Source organism: Apium graveolens, chromosome 9, assembly GCF_009905375.1.
Source record: "Apium graveolens cultivar Ventura chromosome 9, ASM990537v1, whole genome shotgun sequence".
NCBI classification, from domain to species: Eukaryota; Viridiplantae; Streptophyta; class Magnoliopsida; order Apiales; family Apiaceae; genus Apium; species Apium graveolens.
The window spans coordinates 258937163-258963257 of record NC_133655.1 but is presented as its reverse complement, the minus strand read 5'-3'; the positions used below and the strand labels follow the sequence as shown (position 1 = coordinate 258963257).

The window sequence follows — 26095 nt, the reverse complement described above, 5'->3', positions numbered from 1 at the left end:
ATGAGGTTAACCTAACGTAGTTTGATGTCTTTGCACAGGCATTTTGACAAAGATGTGTTTGTGAAAAGAGTATCGAAAGTCACCTGCATTTCTATAATTGGTTCATACTTGTTTATCCAGCAAGCTGCAAGGTGGTAGGAGGAGGCTGATGAATTAATTATCAGGCTATATTTATCATATATGACAAGCTGCTGCTGCCGTGCTGTGCTACTTGTGTTCATAAATAATGGAAATGATACAGATTGCATCTAGAAACAACAGGCTACAATGAATGAGTTGAATGATTAAATCAGGAAAACCTAGTTCTAACTTGTAAATACTACTACTATTCAAATGAATTTATTATATGCATCCTCTTCCTGCTTCCTCCTCAATTTATATGTACTTCCAGAATGACTACATTATCCATTTAATAGTAGTAGTATCAACTTTGTGATTACATTTCGCAACTTCAAATCCTTGGTTAGCATCCTACTTCAGATAAGCTTCATCAGTTCACCTTCTTAAAAGAATTACAATTTTAAATTAACCCCCTCTCTCCTTGCCAAACATAACATAATGTTGAAATAATAATAAACTAAATAATAAAATTATTAAGATAATATATTTTTCCGTCCCAACATAATATATGCACTGGATTTTACTTCTTATTAAGTAATAAATTCCTAAATATTATATTTTTTATGATCTCAATTTTATTATTTTAAAGAGTTTTAACTGCATGATTTACATTTGGTGTCACTGGCATGCAACAACCATTGTAATTCGATTTTTATAACAACCAACCACTAATTTCAATTTTGCAATTCGATTTTTTTCGATACAGTGTATTTTGGTTTAGTTTATCTTTTTTCAGTTATCTTTTTTTTAACAATATTTTATGACCCCTAAATTTAACATATACTCTCTCTATTTTTTAATATATGACGTATAATTTTCTCGCATAAATATTTAGAAGGTTTAACCATATAGTTAAAATAATTTTTTTCGAAAAATTAATTTTATGTATAAAAATTTTGATCTCATACAAAAAAATAATTTCTTAAAAATAATAATATATGTGTATAAAAAAATCAAACTGTCATATATTATATATCTTAAAAAATAGAGGGAGTATCATTCCAAGCTATTGCATTTACCAATGGAAACCAACCCCGGACCCGGAGTTGGAATTTGCCAGCCTAGCTACTAGATTAAATGTATTATTCAAAGAATGAAATTTTGGAGCCGCGATGAGGAAACAAGAGACTCTACAGCTTCCCAACATTTTGCATGATGAAGCAACTTCCATCTTTACTCCATATCAACTTGTTGCACAAACACTTTCTCCAAACCTCTTTACTTTAGGTAATTTGCACAAACATTTCTCCATGAATTGCTCAATTTCTCTTCTTTTTTTAACACACACATTCTGAACAACAACTACCATAGAGGCATAGAGTAATGGCTTTAGAGCCCATATCTCAATTGTTCAAGTCATGTCATTAGTACACCTCCCTATTCAATAGATTTTGACAAATAGACTTGTGCAAAATCAAGAATGTGAAAATGGTATTATATACTCCATACATATGCCCATTGGCCATAAAATTTACATATAAGTTGTGAAAATTTAATAGTGACTGAAATTGAATGGCTTCCACCTGAAATCATTTTATGGGCCATCATCAATAGGATTGAAATTTGAGGAGTACATGTACATGTAACAAATTATCCAATCAAAATATTACAAGTGTCCACACAGTTAGCTTCCTAGTTCCAACTTGCAATGCTTGATGTTGTAAAAAGAATAAAATCTTGCAAATACAAACACGTAAGGTACTACATATGTACACAACCCTATACATAGGTGAATGATAGATACACACCCCCATGCAACGCTTATATCCATTGGTCGCAGGTAGTAACCAGCCCACTAATTCCCTTTTCTAGCATGCTTTATAATTTTCTTACTCATAAACCTCTAAATTATTGTAATGTTATCACATTCAAAATATAGATGTAAATTATAAACAATAGAAATATAGCAAATAATAAATTTGTTCAAAAAAAATAATTTATTGTTATTTTTAGGCCTGCATCTCTGCATGCACTTTTCATCTCCTCTCCCTAATTTATACTATCTCTCTCTCCCCCTCTCTGTTAACATCTCTCTCTCTCCCTCCCTCTCTCTCTCTCTGTTAAGATCTCTCTCTGTTAAATATGAATAAGCTACCTATAGCTAAGAGAACTCGGTCGGGGGTAGATAGGATGCTTTATCAGCGTTGTTTAGAGCAGAGAGGCAACTCAGGCAAGAGAGTTAAAAGATCCGGCGCCGGAGCTTCTGTACCAGAGGATGGTGGTGTGTCGGAGGTTAAGTGTGTAAAAGTTGATTGGGAGGATGATGGTGAAGAGTTTAGTGAGGTTAAGAAAGTTGAGAGTTCAAAATCAAGAAAATCTGAGGGGAAGAGTAAGAGTGATAAAAAGATTGAAAAAACATGCCATGCAAGTGATGTGGTTCTGATGTTGGATAGTAGTAGTGATAGTGATGATTCTGGTGCAGAGGATGAGTATTTGAGTGAAGAGGAGGTTGATTCTGATGTTATGGTGGTGTCTGTTATTGACAAGGGGGCAGAAAGTGAAGAAGAGAGAGTGGTTGCTGATGATGTTGTTGTTGATGATGCCAAGCAAGATGATGCAGAGTTTTCGGATTCCTCGTCTAGTGAAGCCGAGAATTTTTATTGTGAGGAATCTGATGAAACTTACAGTGAGAGTTCGAAATCTGATCACGATGATGAGGGTTTGGATGAATCGAGCTCGAGTGATGAGTCCAAGGATGAAATCCAAGATGTTTCTTCGGATGATGTGGTGGAGTGTACATTGTTTAGGGAAAAGAGTGAAATTAGAGGTAAGGGGAAGGAGAGGAGAGTTGAGGGTGGAGAAAAGAGAAACAAGATTGGTAATAGGAGCTGCGATTTTGTCGATGATGATGACACTGATGAGGATAATTTGATTCGCAAGAATGCAAGAAGTGTGGGAAGGAGTAATAAGGAGAGGACTGTTAAGCGTGGATTAAAGAAAATAACAGGGGTGCGAGATTTTGAGGTGAAACCTAGAATTTGGGAAAGGGATGATGTTGTTGGAAGGAAGGAGGAGAGGATTGTTAAGAGTGGATTGAAGAAAAGAACAGAGATGCGAGATTTTGAGGTGAAATCTAGAATTTGGGAAAGGAATGATGTTGTTGGAAGGAAGGAGGAGGAGAGGATTGTCAAGAGTGGATTGAAGAAAAGACCAGAGGTGCGAGATTTTGAGGTGAAACCTAGAATTTGGGAAAGGGATGATGTTGTTGGAAGGAAGGAGGAGAGGATTGTCAAGAGTGGATTGAAGAAAAGACCAGAGGTGCGAGATTTTGAGGTGAAATCTAGAATTTGGGAAGGGAATGATGTTGGAAGGAAGAACGAGGAGAGGATTGTTAAGAGTGGATTAATGAAAAGATCAGAGGTGCGAGACTTTGAGGTGAAACCTAGAATTTGGGAAGGGAATGATGTTGCTGGAAGGAAGAACGAGGAGAGGCTTGTTAAGAGTGAATTAAAGAAAAGACCAGAGGTGCGAGATTTTGAGGTGAAATCGAGAATTTGGGAAGGGAATGATGTTGTTGGAAGGAAGAACGAGGAGACGATTGTTAAGAGTGAATTAAAGAAAAGAAGAGAGGTGCAAGATTTTGATGTGAAATCTAGAATTTGGGAGAGGAATGATGTGAAATGCAAGGGGAAGGAGAGGATGGTTGAGGTTGGACACACCAAGAAAATTAAAAAAAAGCCAGAAGTCAGGGAGGTTGTGGAAATGCTTTCTTCTTCTGATGATGATGAAATACGTGGAAATTTTGTTGAAATAGATAGTCGAGAAAGAAGGAAGCAGCTGGCCAAGAAGAGAAAGGCAGATGAAAATCTGGACCGTCTCCGGATTCTTGCTGATTCTCTACATGGCAAGGGAGAGACTTGGAAAAAGTTTGAAAAAGAAAAACCGAAATACAAGTTCTGGTTTAAAGACGAGGATGAGAAGCCGGTGGAAAAATCAGAGTTTGATAAACATGTTGATGAGCTCTTCAAAGAGATGAACATGTGCCTTGCTTTTGACGAGATTGGTTCCACGCCACTGGTATGTATTCACTCGAGTAACATACACAATTCACAATTGAAGATAACAATATTTTACTAGTATATGATTTAATGTATATGTTCTGAACTAGTGTTAACTTGTTTACTAGCAAAACTTTCTGTCATTTCTGCATACTGAACACATAGGTCTTGTTTACCGAGTTGAAGTGGCCATGGCTATCAGTGTTGTGTATCTTAGGGCCAGAACTCTTAGGAAATCGACTAATTATTGCCTTGCTAGGTTTTAGCACTAGCTCCTTTTAAGCCTTATTGGACTCCTTCCGTACTTTAAGAAAGTGTCAGTTGCATTAAGCTTGTGAATTTTCCATCCCTTGTCATTCTTCCACTGTAAAATCTCGGCTTGCTAGACAAGTGTCTTGCAGCAGCTTTGCTCGAGCTTCTTCATTCACATGTGCCTTGAGTCGAAGGTAGTAATCACTAATCAAACACAGGCACCCCACTAGCTCTTCTTGTATCCGTTGAACAATCAGCATTTGGGTTGAACATTTGCCTGGCCTCATCCACTATCCCCTTCTCATAAAATGCAGGCTTGCATTTTTCACCTTGTTCAAAAGAATATTATTGAAGCACAATTGCTCTTAATATTAGGACCTTTAACCATTTTTTTGTTTTGTTCCCTGCTCTCTATAACTGCATATTTATTCCCCTAGACTAGAATTGTGTATTCATTTTCTGTGCATGAAAATTAGATAGCAAAAGCTGCTAAGTTCCCCACATATATGCCCCTGATAGCATAGCTTTGTGAAGGTATATTTATTGGCTCCAGCCAAGCCTAAAATTGCAATTTACACAACTTAATTAACAGTTACGATGAGAAATCTAAAAACACAAGTGTATATAGCTACCGGAATGTCTCCAGCTTTGATAGGAAATATAAGTAGTATCCGTGATATGTTTAATGAGAACAGAAGTAACATCTTATTCATATTTTTCTTTAAGCACACATCTTAGTGGAGAATACAAGCAACTTTCATTTTCTCATCCATCAGGCAACTTAAATTTACTTTCTTAAATTGATGATCTTTGTTTAACTATCCAATCTTTACGAGAAGCTAAAACAATTAGCAAAATCTAAGGAGAAATAAGTAGTATACTTTCATGTCTGTGAGGCTTGAATTTCTGTTCCTGAATTAAAAATATATCTTTTCTAGGCTTACTCTTATAATGTTTAATACAGCTGAAAATTTCAGTTCAACTGATATATAATTAAGATATTGATCTCTCTTTTGACCATATGCAGGAGGTTGAAAATGGTGATCACGATCACTGTACAACACAAACTGATTCGGCTACTCTTTGTAGTCAAGGCATCCACCATCTTGTTCTTGATGAACAAATTGGACTTATATGCAAGTATTGTTCACATGTGAGCCAAGAGATGAAGCATATTCTTCCAACTTTGGTAGGTCGTGCTAGTCTTTGCGTTTACTCTCAAGTGCCGACCTGATTTTACTTGAAAATAATATCTTATTAAGTATTTATAATCATCTGATAATACGAGTAGTTTATACCAGGAACACTTGTCTTCTGGCTTCGTAAATTATAGCATCTTTTAAGTATTTTCATGCTCTTTAAATATCTGCCTTTTGCTTCCCAGTCTCTGCTTGTTATTAAAGTTGCTTAATGCATCCTCTTTGAACTTTGTTTGTGTACAGAGCAAGCCTTCTCCACAACCACGAAGGAGGGGTTATTTTGTACAATCAGGATGCCGTATATACTCGGATAACTTCCGATACACTGATGCTGAAATACCTGATTCTGAAAACTATGACACTACTGGAACTGTCTGGGATTTGGTACCAGGGGTTAAGAGAAGCATGTATGAACACCAGCGTGAAGGTTTCGAATTCATTTGGAAGAATCTTGCTGGAGGAATTAACATTGAGGAGTTGGAGAAGTCTCTGTCAAGTTCTGGTTCTGGATGCATAATATCTCATGCCCCCGGGACAGGAAAGACTCGCCTTACTATTATTTTTCTCCAATCATTCATGAAGCTGTACCCAGATGCTAGGTCAGTAATCATAGCTCCCAAGAGCATGCTTCTTACGTGGGAAGAGGAGTTCAAAAAATGGAACATCGGTATTCCTTTACACAATTTGAACAACTTAGAGTTCTCTGGACAGGAAAATCCAGCAGCTTTAAGCGTTTCGACAGGAAGGGACAGCAGGAACAATGATACTCAAACTCGTTTGGTCAAGCTTTTGTCATGGAAAATGGATAAAAGCATTTTGGGAATTACTTATGCTTTGTTTGATAAACTTGTGAGAGATGCAACAAAGAATGCTGACTGCAGTCCTATAGTGGAGCAAATGGGAAAAGCCCTTCTTAAGCTTCCAAGTCTTCTAGTACTGGATGAGGGACACACACCCCGCAATAATCAAAGCAGTATCTACAACTCTTTGCTTGATGTTGAGACACAGAGGCGCATCATTCTTTCGGGAACTCCCTTCCAAAACAATTTTGATGAGCTATATAATACCCTGCGCTTGGTGAACCCCAAATTTGATGGAGGGATGAAGAAAAACTTGAAGAATATTAGCAAAGAACTAAAATCTAAGTGGTCTGGCCAGAGACTGACTGAGCTAAAAGGTATGATTAGTCCTTTTGTGCATGTGCATAAAGGAAAAATACTACAACAAAGCTGTCCTGGTTTGAAGGATGCCTTGATTCGCTTGCAGCAAACAGACTTGCAGCAGGAGCTAATAGGTATTATGAGTCGCAAGGATCTGAAAGCTGGCTACCTGGAATTATCGTACGTGGTTTCCCTGGTATCTGTCCATCCTTCACTCTTGCCTAAGCGTTATTTTGAAGAGCCTCTGTTCTTAGCCTATAGGGATAAGCTTGAAAAGCTAGAAACAGATCCTTATTCCGGTTCAAAGACAAAATTTGTCGTGGAACTCTGTAGGCTGAGTGAGGCACTAAACGAAAAGGTACTCATTTATAGTCAATATATCGACCCTCTGATCTTCTTAAAAAGGCAGCTTCAGACTTACTTTGGATGGACTGAAGGAACAGAGGTGCTATATATGGATGGAAATTTTGAAGCAAAGCAGCGCCAATCTTTAATCAGTTCTCTCAATGATCCGAGAAGTAAATCGAGGGTACTACTGGCATCAATAAAGGCCTGTTCTGAGGGCATACATCTTGTGGGGGCTTCAAGAGTTGTTTTACTGGACGTCGTGTGGAATCCTTCTGTTGAAAGACAAGCAATAAGCCGAGCCTATAGGATCGGCCAGAAAAAGATAGTATACACATACCATCTAATCGGAGAAGAGATGGACAGTAAAAAATTCAAGGTCCAGACTGCGAAGGACAGGTTATCAGAGATTGTTTTTTCTTCAACTGATGGGGATAGCTGCAAGGAAAATGTGCAAAATGTAGTGTGTGAAGATGAGATCTTGCAAAAGATGTTGCAACACAATGACAAGCTAGGGGGAATGTTTGAGCAAATTATTTTGCAACCAAAAGAGTCAAATCTTATTGATACATTTGATTTGGTTGCAGAGGAACTAAACTGATGAAGAATGGCATGGGCTGATGTGCATATGGGCTACACCTTTAAAAACCTCTTTCCTAATTAGCAACTGTCTCTTGTATTCTCAACTTTTAACAAGAAGACTGTATTATTTTAAGTATTAATGATGTTGAATGACTGATTTAATTTATGAAAACTCAGTGGCTTGGTACTTGTTTGCCTATATATACTTTTTATATATTCAGTGATTTCTTCCAGATTCATATCAAGGTATCCTTTCCCTCTATGCTGCCTCTCAGAAGTGTCAAGAAAATAAGATGCTGAGTACTAGGGAGAGGATTTTCGAGTTCATCCCTTTTTTGGTATTATCTCCTACTGCCAAACCTATCATGTTTGCTATCACTGTGACAGCTTGTGAAGTGAATGCAGGTCTTGCATCAGCCTGAGAATGGCCTAGACATACTGAACTGCTGGCCTAGACACATTTGAACCAGTTGTCTTGCTAGCAAAATATGTCGATGTCTAGCTGATGGTTTTATCGGTTTTATCTCCTACGTACTATAATAAAAACAGTAGAAATCTGCTATTGATGCTTAAGCTACATGGAATCGATTGAAAGTCATTCCATATGGTGTTTTCTTGAACCTGTATGTTCTACTGGTAGTATCTTTGTCTCGTCGGGAAGGTTTTGCTGCTTCTAATAAAGTGCGCAGAAAGTAGAAAACCATAATTTCCAATTTGCAATGTGAGATAAATCAAAGAATCTAGTTGCAACAAAAGTTTGAGTATAAGTTTGAAAACACATCCCTACTCAAAACGTTTCTAATAAATCATTTCTAAACATCCTAGTTGCTAGACAAAATACTTAACTAGATGAGCGATCTAGGATTATTTTCTACCCTGCAAAAACAGAACTCACATGCTCCATTCCTGTTTATCAAAAAATTCCCATCCATCATCAATAAGCTCCTTTTGATGGCCACACACCTCCTCTCCTTGTAAAAGCTGATCATCAGCAATAGATGTGTCAGGTGCCTGCTGATCATCAGCAATAGATATGTCAACTCCCTTTGTGCTGTCAGGAGAATGAACAAGTTCCGACATTTGTCGAGGCGCCATACTTGTTATAGATGAACCGGAAGAAGTCAATGACACCAAGGTATAGCTGGAAGACAATAACTTGCTTAATGGAACATGTTCGTCAAACTTCTCCTTAATCAATTTAATGTCCTGGCATACAACTGATATTTCTCCTCTGCAAAAAAAATAATTTAAAGTAAATTTAAAGTTTTTGCATCCACAAGAGCTTTAATTTTCTGCATTCCTGATGCCTCTGATAAATGACAGCTAGTTGTATGTCCACAACAGGTAGTGAGGTAGATCTACACACATGACACAACTGACTAACATGGGACAGTAAAAATTTTTGACCTAAAAAAGTTGGAACTTACTGAATTATGTCAACTAATCGGCCACGATCCATGAGAAACTCTCTCAACTAAAAAACAGAAAAGGGAAGATATTAACAAATTATGCACTGTAAATATTTATATTAACAGAAGAAACACTAAAAAATATTTGGTTAGACAACAGATAAGAACCTCCGAGTTCTTCTCTGCTTCTTGCTCCAGAATCTTCGACTCCTGAACAACCTTTTCCATTATGCTGTTTTCATTTGCTAGGGACTTCTGAGCATATTCTTCCTTGTCCATTCTTTCTTGCTCCGCAGCTTTGATCTCTCTTTCTGCTTCTTCTAATCGCACTTCAAGTGTCTGACGCATCTGAGATAAATGACTATAATAATTAAGATATTGATAAGAAAACACTTGTCACTTTTCTTACTGCAACAAGAAAATATAATACAAGAAACATGTCAAGTGTAAAACTGACTAAACAAGACTATCAATATACATAATAAGTATATTAACTGTCCAGCTTACCAAACAACTAATGCTAAACGAGAAATAATATGCAGGAAGAGCACCTAAGCTGCTTTTGGCATTGCTATTTTAACCAGATTCAGTACATCAAGGCATACTGACACAACTAACAGCTATATCTTAGAAACTGAGAAGGATACAGTAATATACTAATATGACTCGTAGAGGCCGATTTCTCTAGTTAAAATGACACTCACGTGGAGTCTAATACAGTACTTCCGGGTACATCATGGCCAACCAGCAGGACTAATCTATACTTCTAGAAAACCCACAAACTAGAAGAAGTATCCAGCATTAAAAAAGGGTCGTTGTCAGGTTCATATACGTGTAAACCTAACAATGCAAGCTCCCATATGACCCCACCCCCCCCCCCAACAACAGTACTCCCTGGTACGTCATGGCCAACCAGCAACACTAATTTATACTCCTAGAAAATCACCAAACTACATGAAGTAACTATCCAGCATTAAGAAAGGGATGTTAACATAAAACGCAATGCAAACTCCCAGCAGAGTAAATTTCTATGACATAACCTCATCAAGCATAACAATGGCTTTATTTCTTTCATCTGATATATTGACCAAACGAGACTGAAGCTCCTTCACTTCAGTGGCTAGAATAGCCTTTTCGCCATATACTTCCCCAGCATTCTGCATTCAAAGAGGATATTAGAGGTAGCTTTAAACATATTGGCCAAAAAAATAAGTCAAAGCAAACAAGCATTAACAGATCAGCCAAAATAATTTAAGCCAAAGGTTCAGAACCATGTCATTTGCTTCCTTTGCACGTTGAAGCATCTGTTTCAGCTCATTCACAGTGGCAAGTACACTCAAGCCCCCATGAGCAGCTTCTTCCTTCGCTTGTTCTACATTATTCTCTTTAAGCTCTACTTCTTTCATCAAGCTAAATAGTGACTCCTTCGCTGAGTGCAAGTTTATCTGAGCACATCGTTCAGAATATAACATCAAAAGACAGTCACTTCCAGGATATACATCTATATATAAATAATTCCACTACATTAAATCTATTTCTTGCGAGTTCTTTAGTTGGCAGGTGATGAACACTTCGAAATGCCACATTTTGACAAAAAAATTAAAATTTCAGAAAATCTAATCATATCAGCAGAAAAAGATCGAGGATACTGATTTGGACGAGACAACATGGGGACAAGTTTGTACAGCAGCAGTTACCATAGTACCAAATGTATCAATCATGTCAAACATTTTACCATGTTTGCGTAAAAAATAAAATAGAGTCTCCTTTGACTGAATTAAAAAATTCTGTTCATCCAAATCGGGCAAGTAAATTATTTTGATTCGCCCAAAAAATCCCAGATCCTTCAAATCACAAGTTTATCTTGATGTACTTATTTAAAGACAATAAGGATTATAAAGTTATTCCGACAACATATAATGATAATTCGAAAAAACATTAATAAAAAAATGTAATTCAAATTTAAAGTTTAGAAGAGAACAAATGGAATAGAAAATTGAGAAAGATAGTTGATTGAGATTGAAAAGGAGAGTTGATCAATAAATACCAAAAGATAATAAACTTTTAATACAAATGCTACTAGCATCTAACAGCTTACGTTTATGGTTAATTAATGAAAATTTAAGTAGATGTACAACAAAAGGAAACAGAATTTGAGTATGATAGTACCTTCTCACTCCTGGCAGATTCAATAATATCTTCAATATGTTGAGTACTGTAGATATGCCCATATTGAGATCTGATGAGAGTGTTCACATCAGTCTCACCCTTAAAATCATCGAATACAGTAGTTGCTAACCCTTCCTCAGATGCAGCTATAGTAAAATTACTCTGCACTAGCTTATCAGCATTAGCAGATGGTGTCTCGGGATCAGCTATAGTTGACAATCTAGATTCATTTTCACAACCAACTATTTCACTAGATGGTACATCACTTCTTGAAACAGTAATATATAATGAACTCGGTTCTGGTTCCTCGTTAATGATTGGCGTGACAGGCGCCGTGACAAATTCATTGCTGTTTGTAGAACCTTCAAGCGAATCATTTTGAATGGATGATGGAGCTACATTACCATCAAGAGATGAATTGACTAAAACTTCTGAATAGTCTTTGCTACTCTCTTGTAAAATTTCTGATGAACTATATTTTTCAGTAGCAAAATCTACATGCACTATCTCAGATTTGTGATTTAGGGCATTTTCATAAGGCAAAGTTGTATTCACAGTGGAAAAATGAACCTCAACTTTACTTGTATCAGGAGACACCACTGGTGAATTGTAACAATCACGCTCATCTCCCATACCAACAATTCCACCATTTTCACATGAAAAAGACTCACTTCTCTGAACAACTGCAGGTGCATCAGCTACAGCACCTAAACAGAGAAGATAATCATATAAAACTAATACAATAGAAAATCAAATATAGAGATATAAAATCAAATATAGAGATATAAATTTAAGATCTTGTATAACAGCTACAACAGCAACTAGATTCTAATGTGAACAGACGGACTACCTCCAGATGAAAAAGAATTAGTCTCATTGGCAGAATTAAGCCCCACTGATTGCACAGAAAGAAAAGGTATGATCTCTTCAGTAACAACTGCAGCAGCTACATCACTATCCTTCGAGTTCTCTATTGCAACAGCTCTAAGCACACGAGCATCAACCTATTTAAACAAAGCATCTTTAAATTAAACTATATATAAATAATCAATTTCATCATAATCAAGGATACACAAAATGGTTTATACCTGTACTACATATACAATTCCAATTTCCAAAATTAAACAACCAAGGCCGAAAATCGAGCCAAAAATCATCAGTTTGAACTTTCTTTTACATAATCGAGTATTACTTTACCAAATCGATAATCAAATATAAAAATGTGTGTGTATTTGATTGAGAATTCGACTGTACCTGAGGAAAAAGCTGCAGCAGATGTTTATAAACTGAATCTAAACTCATCTTCTTCAACACCTTTTAACAACAAACTGCAAGCACATAACAAACAAAGTCACACACAAAAACCAAACATCATAGTACTATAACATGAACATCAAAAAAAACAATACATGAAACATTAATACCAGTCAGAAACACATTGTATTGTGTATTAAACAATCATAACAAAAGCAGCGAGGATCAAAGGAAAATAAATACAAAACATAAAATATTAATAAAAATCAAGAAAACAGAGCAGAATTAAATGGTGTAGAAACGAGATTAAGCTGCAAAGTAAGCACTTACCCAGAAACCCTAAGGTCGATATTTAATTCTGGAAAATAAAAAGATGTGATTTTTGGTTTGATGTTGTTAGGATTTAAGGAGGAGAGATAATAAATACGAAGCGGATATATATAGAGAGTTGAGACGGAGAGAAATACGTACGGTCGACTAATCAGCGCCGAGTATTTGTGTATGATGATGATATGTATTGTTACGAATTTTAATAGATTTTCATAAATGAAATCACATCTTTATATATTTTTCTTTTAGTAATTATGCGGGTTCTAAAAATCTCCGATTTAATTGATTAAGCCCCTATAAAGTACCTGACCGATTCAATTTTTGAAATCCGATTAATTTTTATGAATTTTCTTTTATTATTAGAATATATATAATTATTTATTAAAATTAAAATACTATATTAATTTAAATATGAATAATTATAAAAATTATGATATAATAAATATATATTTGTTAAGAAATAACTAATATAATCATAATAATATATTTAATATTATAATATATTCTATTTTTGGTCCGATTAATTCTCAATTTTCAATTAATTCTAAATTGATAGTTTGACCGATCTTCCCAGGTTACCGATTTTTACAACACTGCTAATTACTCCCTTGATCCCATTCCTGTTCGTTTGTTTGACAGTGTTATATTCAATTTAAAATTAAATTTAAGAAAAAGAAAAGTATTTCGTTCTTTAACCATATATGTTGTTTGAGATACAGGACTTTGTTTTATAAAATAAATATTTTGATTCCTATACTTTTAAATTTCTATTATTGTCCCTCCATTCAAATATTAGTCTTTATTGATATGAAAAATAAAATTTCTAAAAAAAACAATTGATTTAGTATCATTTGTGACAAATACATACATATATATATATATATATGTACATCATATTGTAATAATTCTCGACAAATCAGTCAAATTTCTTCAAAATTCGGTGAAAAATGAGATTTTGAGAAAATTTGAATTTTTAAAGCCTTTATAAGAATATGATTAATTAACTTTCTTTTGGAATCAATGTTTTATTATTGACATGTATATAAAATACATCCTAAAAATATATTAAATGTCTTATTAATTGCGTCTGAAATTCTTGTCCAAAACCTAATACAAAACCAGGTTGGTCAAGATTTATTACAGACTAAAAACGGCTGAAGTCGCTAAGGCCGACGAGCAGAGGTCCTCTAGGTCTACAAACATGAATTATACATAAACTAGACCCAATACTATTAAAGGAACATAGACATAACGTCCAACATCGACATTAACTCCTAAAAGGAAGGATTTAGAATCCCTTACCTTTAAAGAGTCCGAATTACTATATAAATTGAAGAATTGTCCACCAAATGTTCCAACACCTGTTTAATCCTACACTCACCTCTATATAAAGGATTCTACCATTCAACTTATAACTACATTTTGATTTCATTGTTTACGAAATATATGTAGGTATTTTGCGGGGACCTCTATCATCTATTGCGAGAACAACCACTAAAACTCGAAATTCACAAATCCTAATATTAAATAATAATGAACCCTAGTTTTTATTGCACCACAGTTATAAATATTTTGTCAAATTAGCCTTTTAAAGAAAGTTTGATAATAGAATGAGAATCCCCGATTTAATTATTAATTCTAATTATTACATAAGATACTTAATTGTCTTTGTTTTTATTTCTCTTTTATTTTTTCATTTTTCACGTCACTAGTCAAATTTTAGATGAAAGAACGTTAAATATAAGATTTTTAAAAAATTGGGATCATAATGTTTTTTTTTTATTTTTATTGAACTTAAATAAACATAATCACATACAAGTATATAATATTAGCTTAAAAGTTAAAGGGCCAATGAATTGATTTCCCGTTTAAAAATATTAACCTCGTCTTCAATTTCTATTTCACAACATTTTGCCGGGAGAGTTTCAAAACCCCTGTTACATAAATCAAATACACAACAATCAATCAGCTTCTCCACTACATACACAAATTCAATCAGGTATGTTCTTTCGCAATTACATTACTCTATCGTCAATTCTCCACACAAATCACAATTGCACAATTTCTAGGGTTAGGGTTTTATTTCAATCCACTGCTTCAATTTCAAGTCTTAAAGTAGCTTGGCGTAAAGATCAAAAACTAGACCAATCAATTGAAAATGATAAACACTGGAGACTCTGCGCTCGTGTCGTAAAAGAAGTGTTAAATGAACCTGGCCAAGTTATTCCCCTTCGGTACTTAGAGAAACGTCGCGAAAGGCTCAAATTACCTGTTAAGATTACTACATTTATGGATAGGAACCCTAGTTTGTTTGATTTGTATTTGGATAGAATTAAGCCTAAGTCGGAACCGGTTAAGTTTGTTCGTCCGAGTTTAGGGTTGAGGAGGTTTTTGGAGGAGGAGGAGAGGATTAATGTCAAGAATGAGAGGCGTGTTGTGATGAAATTGTGTAAGTTGTTGATGATGGCCAAGGATAGGGTGGTTAGTGCGGATAAATTGGTTCATGTGAAGAGGGAGTTTGGGTTTCCGAATGATCTGTTGGTGAGTTTGGTGCCCAAGTATCCGGAGTATTTTAGGTTGGTTGGGAGTCCGGGGGAGGGGAAGTCGTTTTTGGAGTTGGTTTCGTGGAATGAGGAGTTTGCGGAATCGGTGATTGAGAGGAAGGCGAAGGAGGAGGAGAATGTAACGGGGGTAAGGGTTAGGCTGGCTTTTAATGTTAAGCTTCCGCCAGGGTTTTTTTTGAGGAAAGAGATGAGAGAGTGGATTAGGGATTGGATGGAGCTTCCGTATGTATCCCCGTATGAAGATGTGTCGAATTTGGATCAAGCGTCACGTGAAATGGAAAAGAGGACGGTTGGCGTTTTTCATGAGCTGCTTTCGCTTTCTCTTTATAAGAGGATACCTGTCCCGATATTGGGGAAATTTTGCGAAGAGTATAGGTTTTCTAATGCATTTTCAACTGTGTTTACAAGGCATTCGGGAATTTTTTATATGTCGTTGAAAGGTGGAATTAAGACAGCTATGCTTAGGGAAGCTTACAAAGAGGACCAGTTGATTGACCGAGATCCACTTCTGGAGATCAAAGATAAGTTTGTGGAGTTGTTGGAAGAAGGACACAGGATCAGGGCAGAGCAGTTGAGGGTACAAAGAGAAGCCATTCAAAAAGATATGGAGCTGGCGGCAGTTAAGGACTGTGAACTGCACTCTCATGAGTAAAAGCAAAATCTTTTTATCTGAAGTTGCTAGTAGTTTCTTTTACATTTACAAACATGATACCATGGTTGTCACGTCGATGAGTCAAGGCGAGGCGATGGACCTCCCGCTAGTCGACTAGTCGACTAGTCGTAGACTAGACAAAAAATATATTTATTATTATAAATTTAAAATGTTATATATATACATATATATATATATATATACACATAGATTTCTAAGTTATAGGTTTTAAGTTTTTACTCCTTCCACAATATTTTACTTCAGATTCTAAGGAATTATGCATCCGACACTTAAAGAGAATGATGAAAAAGCGAGAAGAGTTAACAAAAATAACAAAGAGAAGTACTTGCAATCATGTGAAATATGTAACAATTGATAAATAACAATTGTGTAATACAACTGTGATGTGATGTGGTAGTGCAGCAAACAACAAAATTTATGCAGAAAAAATATATACATTCAGCAGCTCGACTAGTCGACTGCTTAGTCGCTTGGTCGACCAAGCGGTTGACTAGTCGACCGCTTAGTCGACTGAAATATCAACATTCAGATAGTCGACATGTTGAGTCGACATCCAATCACCGCTTAGTCGACCAGTCGCCGACTAGTCGACTAGTCGGCGTCATGACAACCATGCATGATACACAGTTTTGGTACATTTTGAGTAAAGCCTATAGACCAAACACATGACAAAGGGAACCACTAGTGAAAGCAAAATCTCCGTCAATTTTTTTCTGTAAATTCTCTAATCAGTTTGAATTGCAAACCAGATAATCTCTGGTCTGTTTAAAAGGTTGCAGATTGCGGACTGGTATGGTGTTGTCAAAATAGGTATCGTGCATACCAGTAAACCGGACTAAACCAATCCATGATCATCTCTATCTCATTAACTATCTGTCAAGAATTGATGATATTAAATAACGCACAGTCTTGGACTGCGAATATAAAAGAGTCCACGTGGCATAGTATGAGTTTACTCAGTATTAATATGATTTTAACATATTCTGAATGTACTTGCATAATCTGAGTCTAACCAGACACATGTTTGTTGGTCTGTTTGTCATGTGCTTCCACCATTCTGTCAAATATCAATATATCTTGCTAAGTATTAGTTTTCAACATATTACAAGCCTGTTTAATTATCATGTAAAAGACAATTTTTTTGTCCCTTTAATTAGAGGTTCAAGTTTCAGGCGATTTATCTTGCCAAAGTTTTTAAAGTGCTAATGTAATTGTCACTCTGCAATTGTGAGGTGTCATAATGTGCCCTAAATTGCGGAACTACACTGTATAATAATCTTGCATCAATGAGATTTTAACATCTTGCTATTTATTTAGCGAAGAACCAGCTTTGTGTAGGAAACTATTTTAATTCTGTATTCATCATCACCCGTTTTATGTATACTTGTACATGTTGACATGTGAATTATCTCCCCTTTCTTTGTTTATCCTCTTGGTTTGGTTTTGATAATCTTCTATTAGCAGCTTGCAGTGAAGAACCGAAGAAGTAATAACTGGGGACCATGCCAATAATTGTAATTTCCCTACATGTCTACTGGCTTGATATCGGTATGAAGGATGTGGGTTTTATTGTGTATATTTATAAATTTTCTGTATGTCTTGTAGTAATTGGTAGTTGTACATCTATATTCGCCAAGTCCTTCCCATTACCATTTACCACCAAGTCAAACTTCAGCGTAGTGTTTGTACTTCATAAAGTAAATGCTTATTGTCACATATAATTTGCATCTTACGTTTTTTATATAAAACTGTTATACAGATGTTGTAAATGTTATTATTGGATTTTTTCACATTATATATGTTGCGGTAAATAGCTTTAACAACACTTATTTTCCTTTGATATTCATGATTTGGCCCATGTAGGCATTTGGCTTTTCACATTGACTTTGTAGAAAATATCTACTATGAGAGGTAGTCTAGATTTATATATAACACGATAGATGACCAATAATAGTTTTTTTTTATTAATTTGCAGACTCATACTGCTTAGCTGTGTGTTTAAACTTCAGGGTTGTTTTAGACGAACCCTCAGTTTAGATTTTGTACCAAATTATCTTGAATGGTAGTGTAGATATCGGTAAACACAAATTACTTCCGGATTAGTGAGGTAAATATTCTTTAGAGAATAGGACACATAACTATGTGTTCAACTTTATACTTATATTAGATTAAATTTCGTTATGAGGATAGTGGGCTACTAATATACATGTAAAGTTACATATATAGGCCTAACGAATAATAGAATTAGATCTATAATTTATCAGTAATTACTCTGCACATGTTTGTTTTCTGATCTATATGGCTTCGTATTCATAACGAGGTAGCACACCTTGCGTGCGCGCACACGCTTGCACATGTGTATAAATAAAAGCAACCAGTTAATATTTTAATTAGTATAAAATATAAATGCATTATCCATTTTTCCTTGGGTGTCTGCCCTTAATGGCATACAAATACAATTCAATGTTGGATGCTTATTTATATGTGGGTCTCTTGCAATAAATATAAAAACTTCTCGAGCAGTACTTTACTATACGTACAATTGATGGAAGTCAACTTCATTAATAATACTTTTTTTTATGTACAATTTTTTGGCATAAAATGTAGTTGAAGTTGTAGATCTATTTTCAACTGGGGATGAGACTTAATGAAGGCTGAAGCTAGTAGTAGCAAGTCATGATTTACTCCAGGTTCTTACTTAAGCGGCAGAGCAATAACTTTGTATATTTATAATTTATCTATACTGTAATTTAATGTATATATATATGTGTGTGTGTTAATGTATTGTTTATATTTTTTGTGGTGAACTGTATCATCTAGTGTACTATGTTTGGTTTTCCTTTTGCTGATTAAGCAATACGGTTTACTACTTTATTGTCTGAACTACAGAGACAGTAGGTATATAACCAGTCAACCAGGTCATAGCTTCAAGAAGTGACTTCAGTCTTGCAACTTAATGTACATGAGTTCGATTCTTAGAAAAGGTATATGGTCCAGACTAGATTCTGTATGGGTTATCAGTGAATTGAATTGAAGAGCAATTCTTATAAGCGTATGGGTCTGTGATTTTTGTATATTGTCAAGTATGTAGCATCTAATGGTAATATATGCTTTTAACTTCACGATTTTGAAGTATTGTTATGTGCAGCCTTATACTGACACTTCTAGAGCAAACCTGTATCTCGTACCAAATGGCTTTTTAAAGCATTTATGAATCATCTCAAACTGTCAGTGTGTCAGCTCAGAAGGTTGTTTCTGGTAGGGGAAATGCATTCCTCAGCTATTTAATGTAAGGTACTAATATGATTTCTGAGGCAAGGTTTTATGTTGTGTTGTATATTATAAAAACTGTACTTTTAGGACCATTGGGAGACGGAGCTGAGATAGTTGCATAAGAATTTAAATATCTTCTTAACCAACAAAAAGTATTATAAACATTTCAGGATGATACAAATAAACAGTATGTGTTTTTTTTGGGGTTGGGGTGGGGGTGGCTTGACAAATGCTAACTTGTGGAAAGGAAATTTTTGATTATCAAGATCAATATGTACCTGAATATCCATGCTGTGGTTTTGGAAATTGATTGTCTTAAGCTTTGGCAGTGAGCCAATATGTAAAAATCATTTTAACTGGACTATAAACTTTGAGAGAACTATTTATAAGTTCTGCAGTGTTTGATATGTCATCTACGTAGCCTAATCAGTTGCTACCTGCAGGTTTCATCCAAACGATTATGCAATCTTATTCCGTTACCTGGGAATCTCGTATTGTAACTAAACTTTCTTTCACTCTTTCAGCAATTGCTCCAGCAATTAAAATCTTCTACTCCCTCCGGTCCATTATGTAAGGCGTTTGACTTCTTTGCACGTAATTCTTAGGTGTTTTGATCACACACTAAAAACTAAAAAAAATCATTTTTCTATACAAAAAAAGGAAATTTTTAAGAAATTTATTTTAACTATATGGTCAAAACAACCAAAATTACATGAAAAAAAAACTATATAATAGTTAAGAGGGAGTACAATCTAAAAGCCTCCTCCAGTAATATTAACATTATTTGAAAACAATTCACTTATTTCCAAATTTTCCCGTGCTCTCTTTTGCTAACTAAGCAAGACTCAGACACATTTTTTAAACATTACGACTGATCTAATTTACAGGGCCTTTTAAAGACCAGTAAAATTGAGTTACTCTTAAAATATTTCTTGTCTTGGCATAGTGCTTAGCCTGTGGTTGTGTTTCTTGCAGAAACCTTGGAACAAGCTTATTCTACTTGTTGGGTTCGACAAAAGTTTGAGGGATTGAGACTTCATAGGATAAATTTTAGAATTCACCTGCATGCGAAAAAGAAGACACTGTTAGAAATACAGTGAGAGGTTAGTGATGTGCTTATGTTATAATTATACAGGCATACATATATCAAGGCAGGTTTTAATGTCATGGAAGCTACTGAACTATGTTTTTTTATAATTGATATTGTTTATTTATTTATTTTAGTTTGCATGAACTCAATATCCATAGTAAATCTTGCGAATTTAAATTGCACTTTATAATTGATAAAGTTGTCTAATAATGGGTAGTTTAAGCCTGATAAAAAGTTTAATGTTCTTAATTAAATTGAGGTCAGAAAAAAGTTGACCTCTACCATAATGTGCATCAAATTATAAACTGTGCATCAAATTGTAAGTGAGCAACAAACGCTCCCTCACATAAAATAAATGGAACTCAAACCAATTTTTACCTAATAATCTCTGTAAGCAATTAGCTATCACACTTTCCCCACTCTGTCATTCAGTTTCTTATTCTACTATTTATGAACCTGCTAGAATACCTAATTAGATACAATCACACATGTCTTATGATCTAGACTGTAAAATAACACCAGTATAAATGTAGAAGGATGACCTTCTAAACAGCTAATACTGGTAACAAGCATGGATTATAAAGCTTGCAACCTTAAGTTAACATCTTTTTTGTTATTCCTGGTTATGAACCCTAAGATTGAGTGCTTTCCCATAAGGCCACCTTTAGCTCCTATAGTACCTACTCCGTTGTGTGATGCTCAGATTGCAGTGGCATCTAGTGCATGTTCAATGATGCCATTTTCTACATTCCCTCCTCCATCCCCGCTGTCACAAGATCTTCCGGCTCCTTCACCCAATTCTCCTCCCTCACCTTTGCACAGATCTAGACACAGACACAGTCACGGTCACGTGGTGCATAGTCAAACGCCTGCAGAACAGGAATGCTGCCACTGGGTACGGGCAATAGACAACGAGTGTGTTTGCAATGTGCTGGTTCACTTGCCCGTCTTCCTTTCCAAACCTACCCACACATACAATGTTATTACTGATCCTTCTTGCAATATTGCTTATACATGCCCGGGCCGGCTAATGTAAATGTAGAAAGTATCTTTCTTGGAGGGATAAATAGTTTTACTTACTTTCTGATTATGTCTAAGATCTGTATCTGTAAGACCAAGTTCTGTTTCGTCCCTTTGTAATCTTAAGCTGTGTCAAGTTCAGATTCAACTCTCGCTAAATGTTCTATTTTTATACAGATTAAAATAACAAATTAGTCTTGGTAGTTGGTAGTAGTATTGTAAAATTACAGCTGGTGCTCATGACCTTTTATCCTTGTCCTTTAAACAAAAGAGACGACCAGCAGCCTCTTGTGTGTGTAATTGTTTTACTTATTGTTATTAGGCATAAATATTGTAGGTAAATATGAAAAACTATGGAATGAACGTATGAATATATTTATTAGCTGATAAAGACCATAAGTAGTCTAGGAAGAGACAAGGTAGTGACTGAAAATGAAGTTTTATTCTATGCTCATCTCTAACTTACAGAACAGCGGTCACTGTTTCAGTACATTATTTCACTCTAGACTACTCCGTAGTTGTACAATATATATTGTCCAACCATACTGAAGTGAGCATGATTACATACTTGGTTTTTGCTTGTGCATGATTCTTTTATAATAAGCATGTAATAGGACTTGTATCTTTGAGGAATCCTCAAGAGGTTTGCATGACCATGAGTTCCTCAGGAATGGATTGCACTAGAAATAAATATTACAGCATGATAGCTGCAAAGTCATTTGTCCATAGAGTTAGAACTTTCTGATGTTATTGCATTATTAACACAGGGCTTGTTTTTACCGAGTTGAAGTGGCCATGGCTGTCAGTGTACCACTATTGCATAACTTCGGGCCAGAACTGTTAAGAAATCGACTAATGATTTCCATACTTGGTTTTAGTACTAGCTCCTTCCAAGCCTTATTGGACTCCTTGCCATACTTTAAGAAAACGTCAGTTGCATCAAGCCTTTGGATATCCCATCCCTTGTCATTCCTCAGCCGTAATATCTTGTCTTGCTGGCGACAAGCCAATTTGCAACTGTTGATCTTCACTTGATATATAGCTTCTTGCAGCAGCTTTTCTCGAGTTTCTTCATTCACACGTGCCTCTAGTCGAAAGTAGTTATCAAATTCAGGAACCCCAATGGCTCTCCTAATGCCCGTTGAATAATCAGCATTTGGGTTGAACATTTGCCTGGCTTCATCTACCATCCCCTTCTCAACCATCTGATCAGCACGGTCTGATATAATTTGATGGAGGACTGTCATCGGGACATCCACCCAAAGGTAACAACAGTCATACTTATATCGAAATCCAGAAGTTTCATCGTCAACGAGTGACTCTATGTAAGAATTTGACCCTCCAGCGATGATGGGAAGTTTCTGGCGATCTACAATGGAAGCCACCGCCAGGGAAGCCATGTGACAAAAATCTGTGCATGTAAAGTCTGCAGAAGGATGCATTATCCCCAAGAGGTGGTGTGGCACACCACAACTCTCTTCAGCTGTAATTCTGTTTGTAATTACGTCTAAACCTTCATAAGCTTGCATTTTATCGGAATTAACCACCTCCCCATTAAATTGAGTAGCTAGATCGATAGAGAGTCTTGACTTGCCAGTACCAGTGGCTCCCATAACAACCACCACTTTGTCTTTAGATGGTAGTAGCCTGGAATTGTGATGAGAGTTGCTGGCCCGAATTTGGAGAAAGGGGTGAGTTGGTTTGCTGATAAGCATGGACATTGTCATTATCTGAAACTATTTGACTAATTAATGCAAGTCGATGAGTGAACGAAAGATTAAAAAAAATTGTCTTGAATAAGGAACCGATGAGCAAATAAGTCTATACAAGCATATTAATATTCCCTTAGGTATAACTAAAGTACTGCTGCAACTCGAGAGTGACCACTTAGGATAATGTGTATAGAACGCGGAACAAAAATGTGTAGCAGATACTGAGTATTATTTTATCGCAAAAGAGAAATCCTCTTATTTTTAGGCAAACTAAGGGTGGTTTGGTGGCTTTATATATACATGCAACTCGTATAACTTGAGAGTTGAGACAAATCAAAAGATTTGAATGCGCCACATGTCGTCTAGTAGGGATGAATATGATAGTCAACAAGTTGAATGGTTGTGGACTCTCAGTGACTTGTCATGACTTTGTTATACTCTGCTAAATGACGAATTATCTATATATTCCTGCACTCCAATTAATTTTTTCTCTCATAAAATTATCTGTATGTAGAGGATGGTTATGTGTTGAGGCTTTTTAAAGTTTGAACTGTGTGATGCTTGCCAGGTTTAAACTTGAAGTCTTCCTTGAAAGTACTTTCGTTAACGATTTTGGACATGAAAACGAAATTGGTTAGCTGTTCGCTGTTCCTACAAATTAAAAGAATAACTTAAACTGCATAGAAGTTCATTGTCCTAATCACTAAAATTAGAATAAAATATAGTCCTAATCACTATAATTATGTAGGATGAGATCACTAATCATTAGTTCATGTTAGTCCGGATAACCTAAATAAAGCTTTCCTTACGTACATAATTTGGTATTAGTCTATTACAGCATAAGACAGCATAAGATCATATGATTAGACATACAATTCTACTTATATTATGGACTTGGCTCGACGTGGACTAAAATGGTGCAAATACAGAGAGAGCACAGCTAAGTACATTTCTAAAATGAACAAAGTATCAGTGGATTATTATGTGTTTATTATGTGGGTATGATTACAACTTCTAAGTAATCATAATGCACGAGGTTGAATATGTTTATACATTTATCATGTGCATATATAAGTTAGCTATAAATAACAAAAAAATATTCAATATAATAAATATAAAATTTTGATCTGGTCATACTAAAATAACCTGGATAATTTTTTATTTGACATCAAAGTCACACAAAAAATAGATAATTATCGGTAACCAGATTTTAGTAATGGAAAAATGCTATGTACCCAAAACAGTAAGACATATATAATCACTTTGTGATATGTAGCATCATTCATTCATAATTCATCATAATTCAATGAACAAAACAGTTAATTTATGTGGTGATAATTTATGGAAGTGAAAGAATGATTGGAATTGTCATCAATTTCAAGTCGTAAGCCAATATATACCCCTCTAAGTAGCTTGAAGTTGACCATATTACGTACTAATAGTATTAGGAAGCATTATTAGGAAGAAAAAGAAGGATTCTGAAGTTGACAGATATAGAGATATTATTAAAAACACTAGGTACGTATTAGAGGATTGGATCATTCAAGCGTGCTTTAATATCATACACATCCGATTCTCGTAATCTATGTCCAAGTGGTTCTTCCCACTTTGTGCTGTTGCAAAACAACCATATGATAATTACATTTGTTAAGAATATGAACCTATTTTTGAATATTAGCTGAAGATGTTTTTGCATTATTATCTGTTATAAAAATCGGCCGATTTTTCAAAAATCGCCGATAAATTGCTCAAAAATCGGTCAAAAATATTGATCCGATTTGACTGATTCCTGATAAATCGCCGATAAATCATCCGATTTTTTAAAAATCGTCCGATAAATCGTAAATCAGTATCTCAACCGAATAATTCTGATTTCCGAAATCTATAACACTAATTATACCGTACCATAAAGAACTGTCCAGAATATATGTCTTTTATGACCATCTACATTTCAAGCTTCCAATTCAATTGTTCTGTTGAGAATTTAGTGTTTAATTGTCATTTTATGTTATGTTTACATAATGGGAGATGTTCCGAAAAAATAATTGTCAAGCATACCCGTATGATTGAGAAGAAGCTGATTGTTTTATAATATATTATATCGCAGAAATTTTTTGCGGTAATTATAAGTGATGGGCTACCATATGCACATCAAAAATTGATTATACACGTATTTGCGAAAAATTTCCGCGATATAATTTATTGTAACAATCGCTCGACTCTGACCGACTTTATTTTAGATATACTAGAGTAAGTTTTTTTTTCTTTTCTGTTACAGGTTTCAAGATTTATGGCATTGGTGAGATTATGGATTAAAAATAGTAATGAAAAGGGTGAGATAATAATTTTTAAAAAAACTTTACATAAGAGCAAGTCCAATGCATATAGCTATGTTTAGTCTTAAAGTTATAATATAGGACTAAAATTATAAAATTAATGCATAAATATATATTGATAGATAAATGCATAAATGAATACTTGATCTTATATTTGAGATCAAGAATGAGTATAGACATTCTTATCACATCATTAAATAATTAATAATGGAATGCAAAGAGGTTCACTTTTGATTAAAGTAAATGAGTTGTACAAAAGTTTAGACAAATATAAAATTATTTAGTTGTAAATTACAATTAGAGTCGAGTGCTACTTTAATACCAAAAGCCACTTTTTAGTACCATAATATAGCAATGACTATAACTATTTTTCATTCAACTTGCTCTAATAGGTAAAAAGGCATAGCATAATAAGCAATGCTACGTACCCCGAAATAGATCCAAAATTTATTATCAAAGAACACATGACGTCTTTTTATTCATGGCAGGGCTCGTGCACGAGGGGTCCATTTCATGTACAAGAGATTGATGAATAATATAATAATACATCATCATCCGAAAATCATTTTAAAAACGATTTCGGGAACTCTATTATTTCTCTCATTCAAT

At 35.0% G+C, this 26095-nt stretch overlaps 5 protein-coding genes across 13 annotated transcripts; 3 read left to right on the top strand and 2 right to left on the bottom strand.

Annotated features, from left to right (window-relative positions):
* The first annotated feature begins 1948 nt into the window (after nt 1-1948).
* LOC141687261 (SNF2 domain-containing protein CLASSY 3-like) lies at nt 1949-7889 on the top strand. The gene is made up of 3 exons (XM_074492467.1): nt 1949-4137; nt 5398-5559; nt 5813-7889. The coding sequence occupies exons 1-3, from the start codon at nt 2203-2205 to the stop codon at nt 7673-7675; spliced, it is 3960 nt and encodes a 1319-aa protein (XP_074348568.1). The 5' UTR covers nt 1949-2202; the 3' UTR covers nt 7676-7889.
* A 473-nt stretch (nt 7890-8362) lies between these two features.
* On the bottom strand, nt 8363-12971 carry LOC141686812 (uncharacterized). Its single transcript, XM_074491891.1, has 9 exons — nt 12819-12971; nt 12489-12562; nt 12085-12238; nt 11235-11941; nt 10337-10510; nt 10106-10222; nt 9234-9413; nt 9084-9130; nt 8363-8887 (listed from the first exon to the last, which is right to left on the bottom strand). Exons 2-9 carry the CDS (start codon nt 12534-12536, stop codon nt 8548-8550), a joined length of 1767 nt encoding a protein of 588 aa, XP_074347992.1. The 5' UTR covers nt 12537-12562; nt 12819-12971; the 3' UTR covers nt 8363-8547.
* Nucleotides 12972-14684: 1713 nt separating this feature from the next.
* On the top strand, nt 14685-22981 carry LOC141683304 (protein WHAT'S THIS FACTOR 1 homolog, chloroplastic). Of its 9 annotated transcripts, XM_074487995.1 has the most exons (8): nt 14691-16030; nt 17520-17603; nt 18663-18745; nt 18945-19039; nt 19204-19349; nt 19772-19898; nt 20304-20431; nt 22206-22981. In XM_074487995.1, the coding sequence occupies exons 1-2, from the start codon at nt 14820-14822 to the stop codon at nt 17527-17529; spliced, it is 1221 nt and encodes a 406-aa protein (XP_074344096.1). In that variant the 5' UTR covers nt 14691-14819; the 3' UTR covers nt 17530-17603; nt 18663-18745; nt 18945-19039; nt 19204-19349; nt 19772-19898; nt 20304-20431; nt 22206-22981. The 9 variants fall into 9 exon arrangements, 7 of the variants coding, with proteins under 7 accessions (XP_074344096.1, XP_074344098.1, XP_074344100.1 ...); XR_012560224.1 differs by lacking the exon at nt 22206-22981 and having other exon boundaries at nt 14685-14817; nt 20304-20551; XM_074487997.1 differs by lacking the exon at nt 22206-22981 and having other exon boundaries at nt 19204-19344; nt 19853-19898; nt 20304-20551.
* Nucleotides 20990-21454, top strand: LOC141686200 (uncharacterized). Its single transcript, XM_074491250.1, has one exon. It carries the CDS (start codon nt 20990-20992, stop codon nt 21452-21454), a length of 465 nt encoding a protein of 154 aa, XP_074347351.1.
* On the bottom strand, nt 22215-23539 carry LOC141683306 (adenylate isopentenyltransferase 3, chloroplastic-like). Its single transcript, XM_074488001.1, has one exon. The coding sequence runs from the start codon at nt 23163-23165 to the stop codon at nt 22215-22217; it is 951 nt and encodes a 316-aa protein (XP_074344102.1). The 5' UTR covers nt 23166-23539.
* Nucleotides 23540-26095: the final 2556 nt, after the last annotated feature.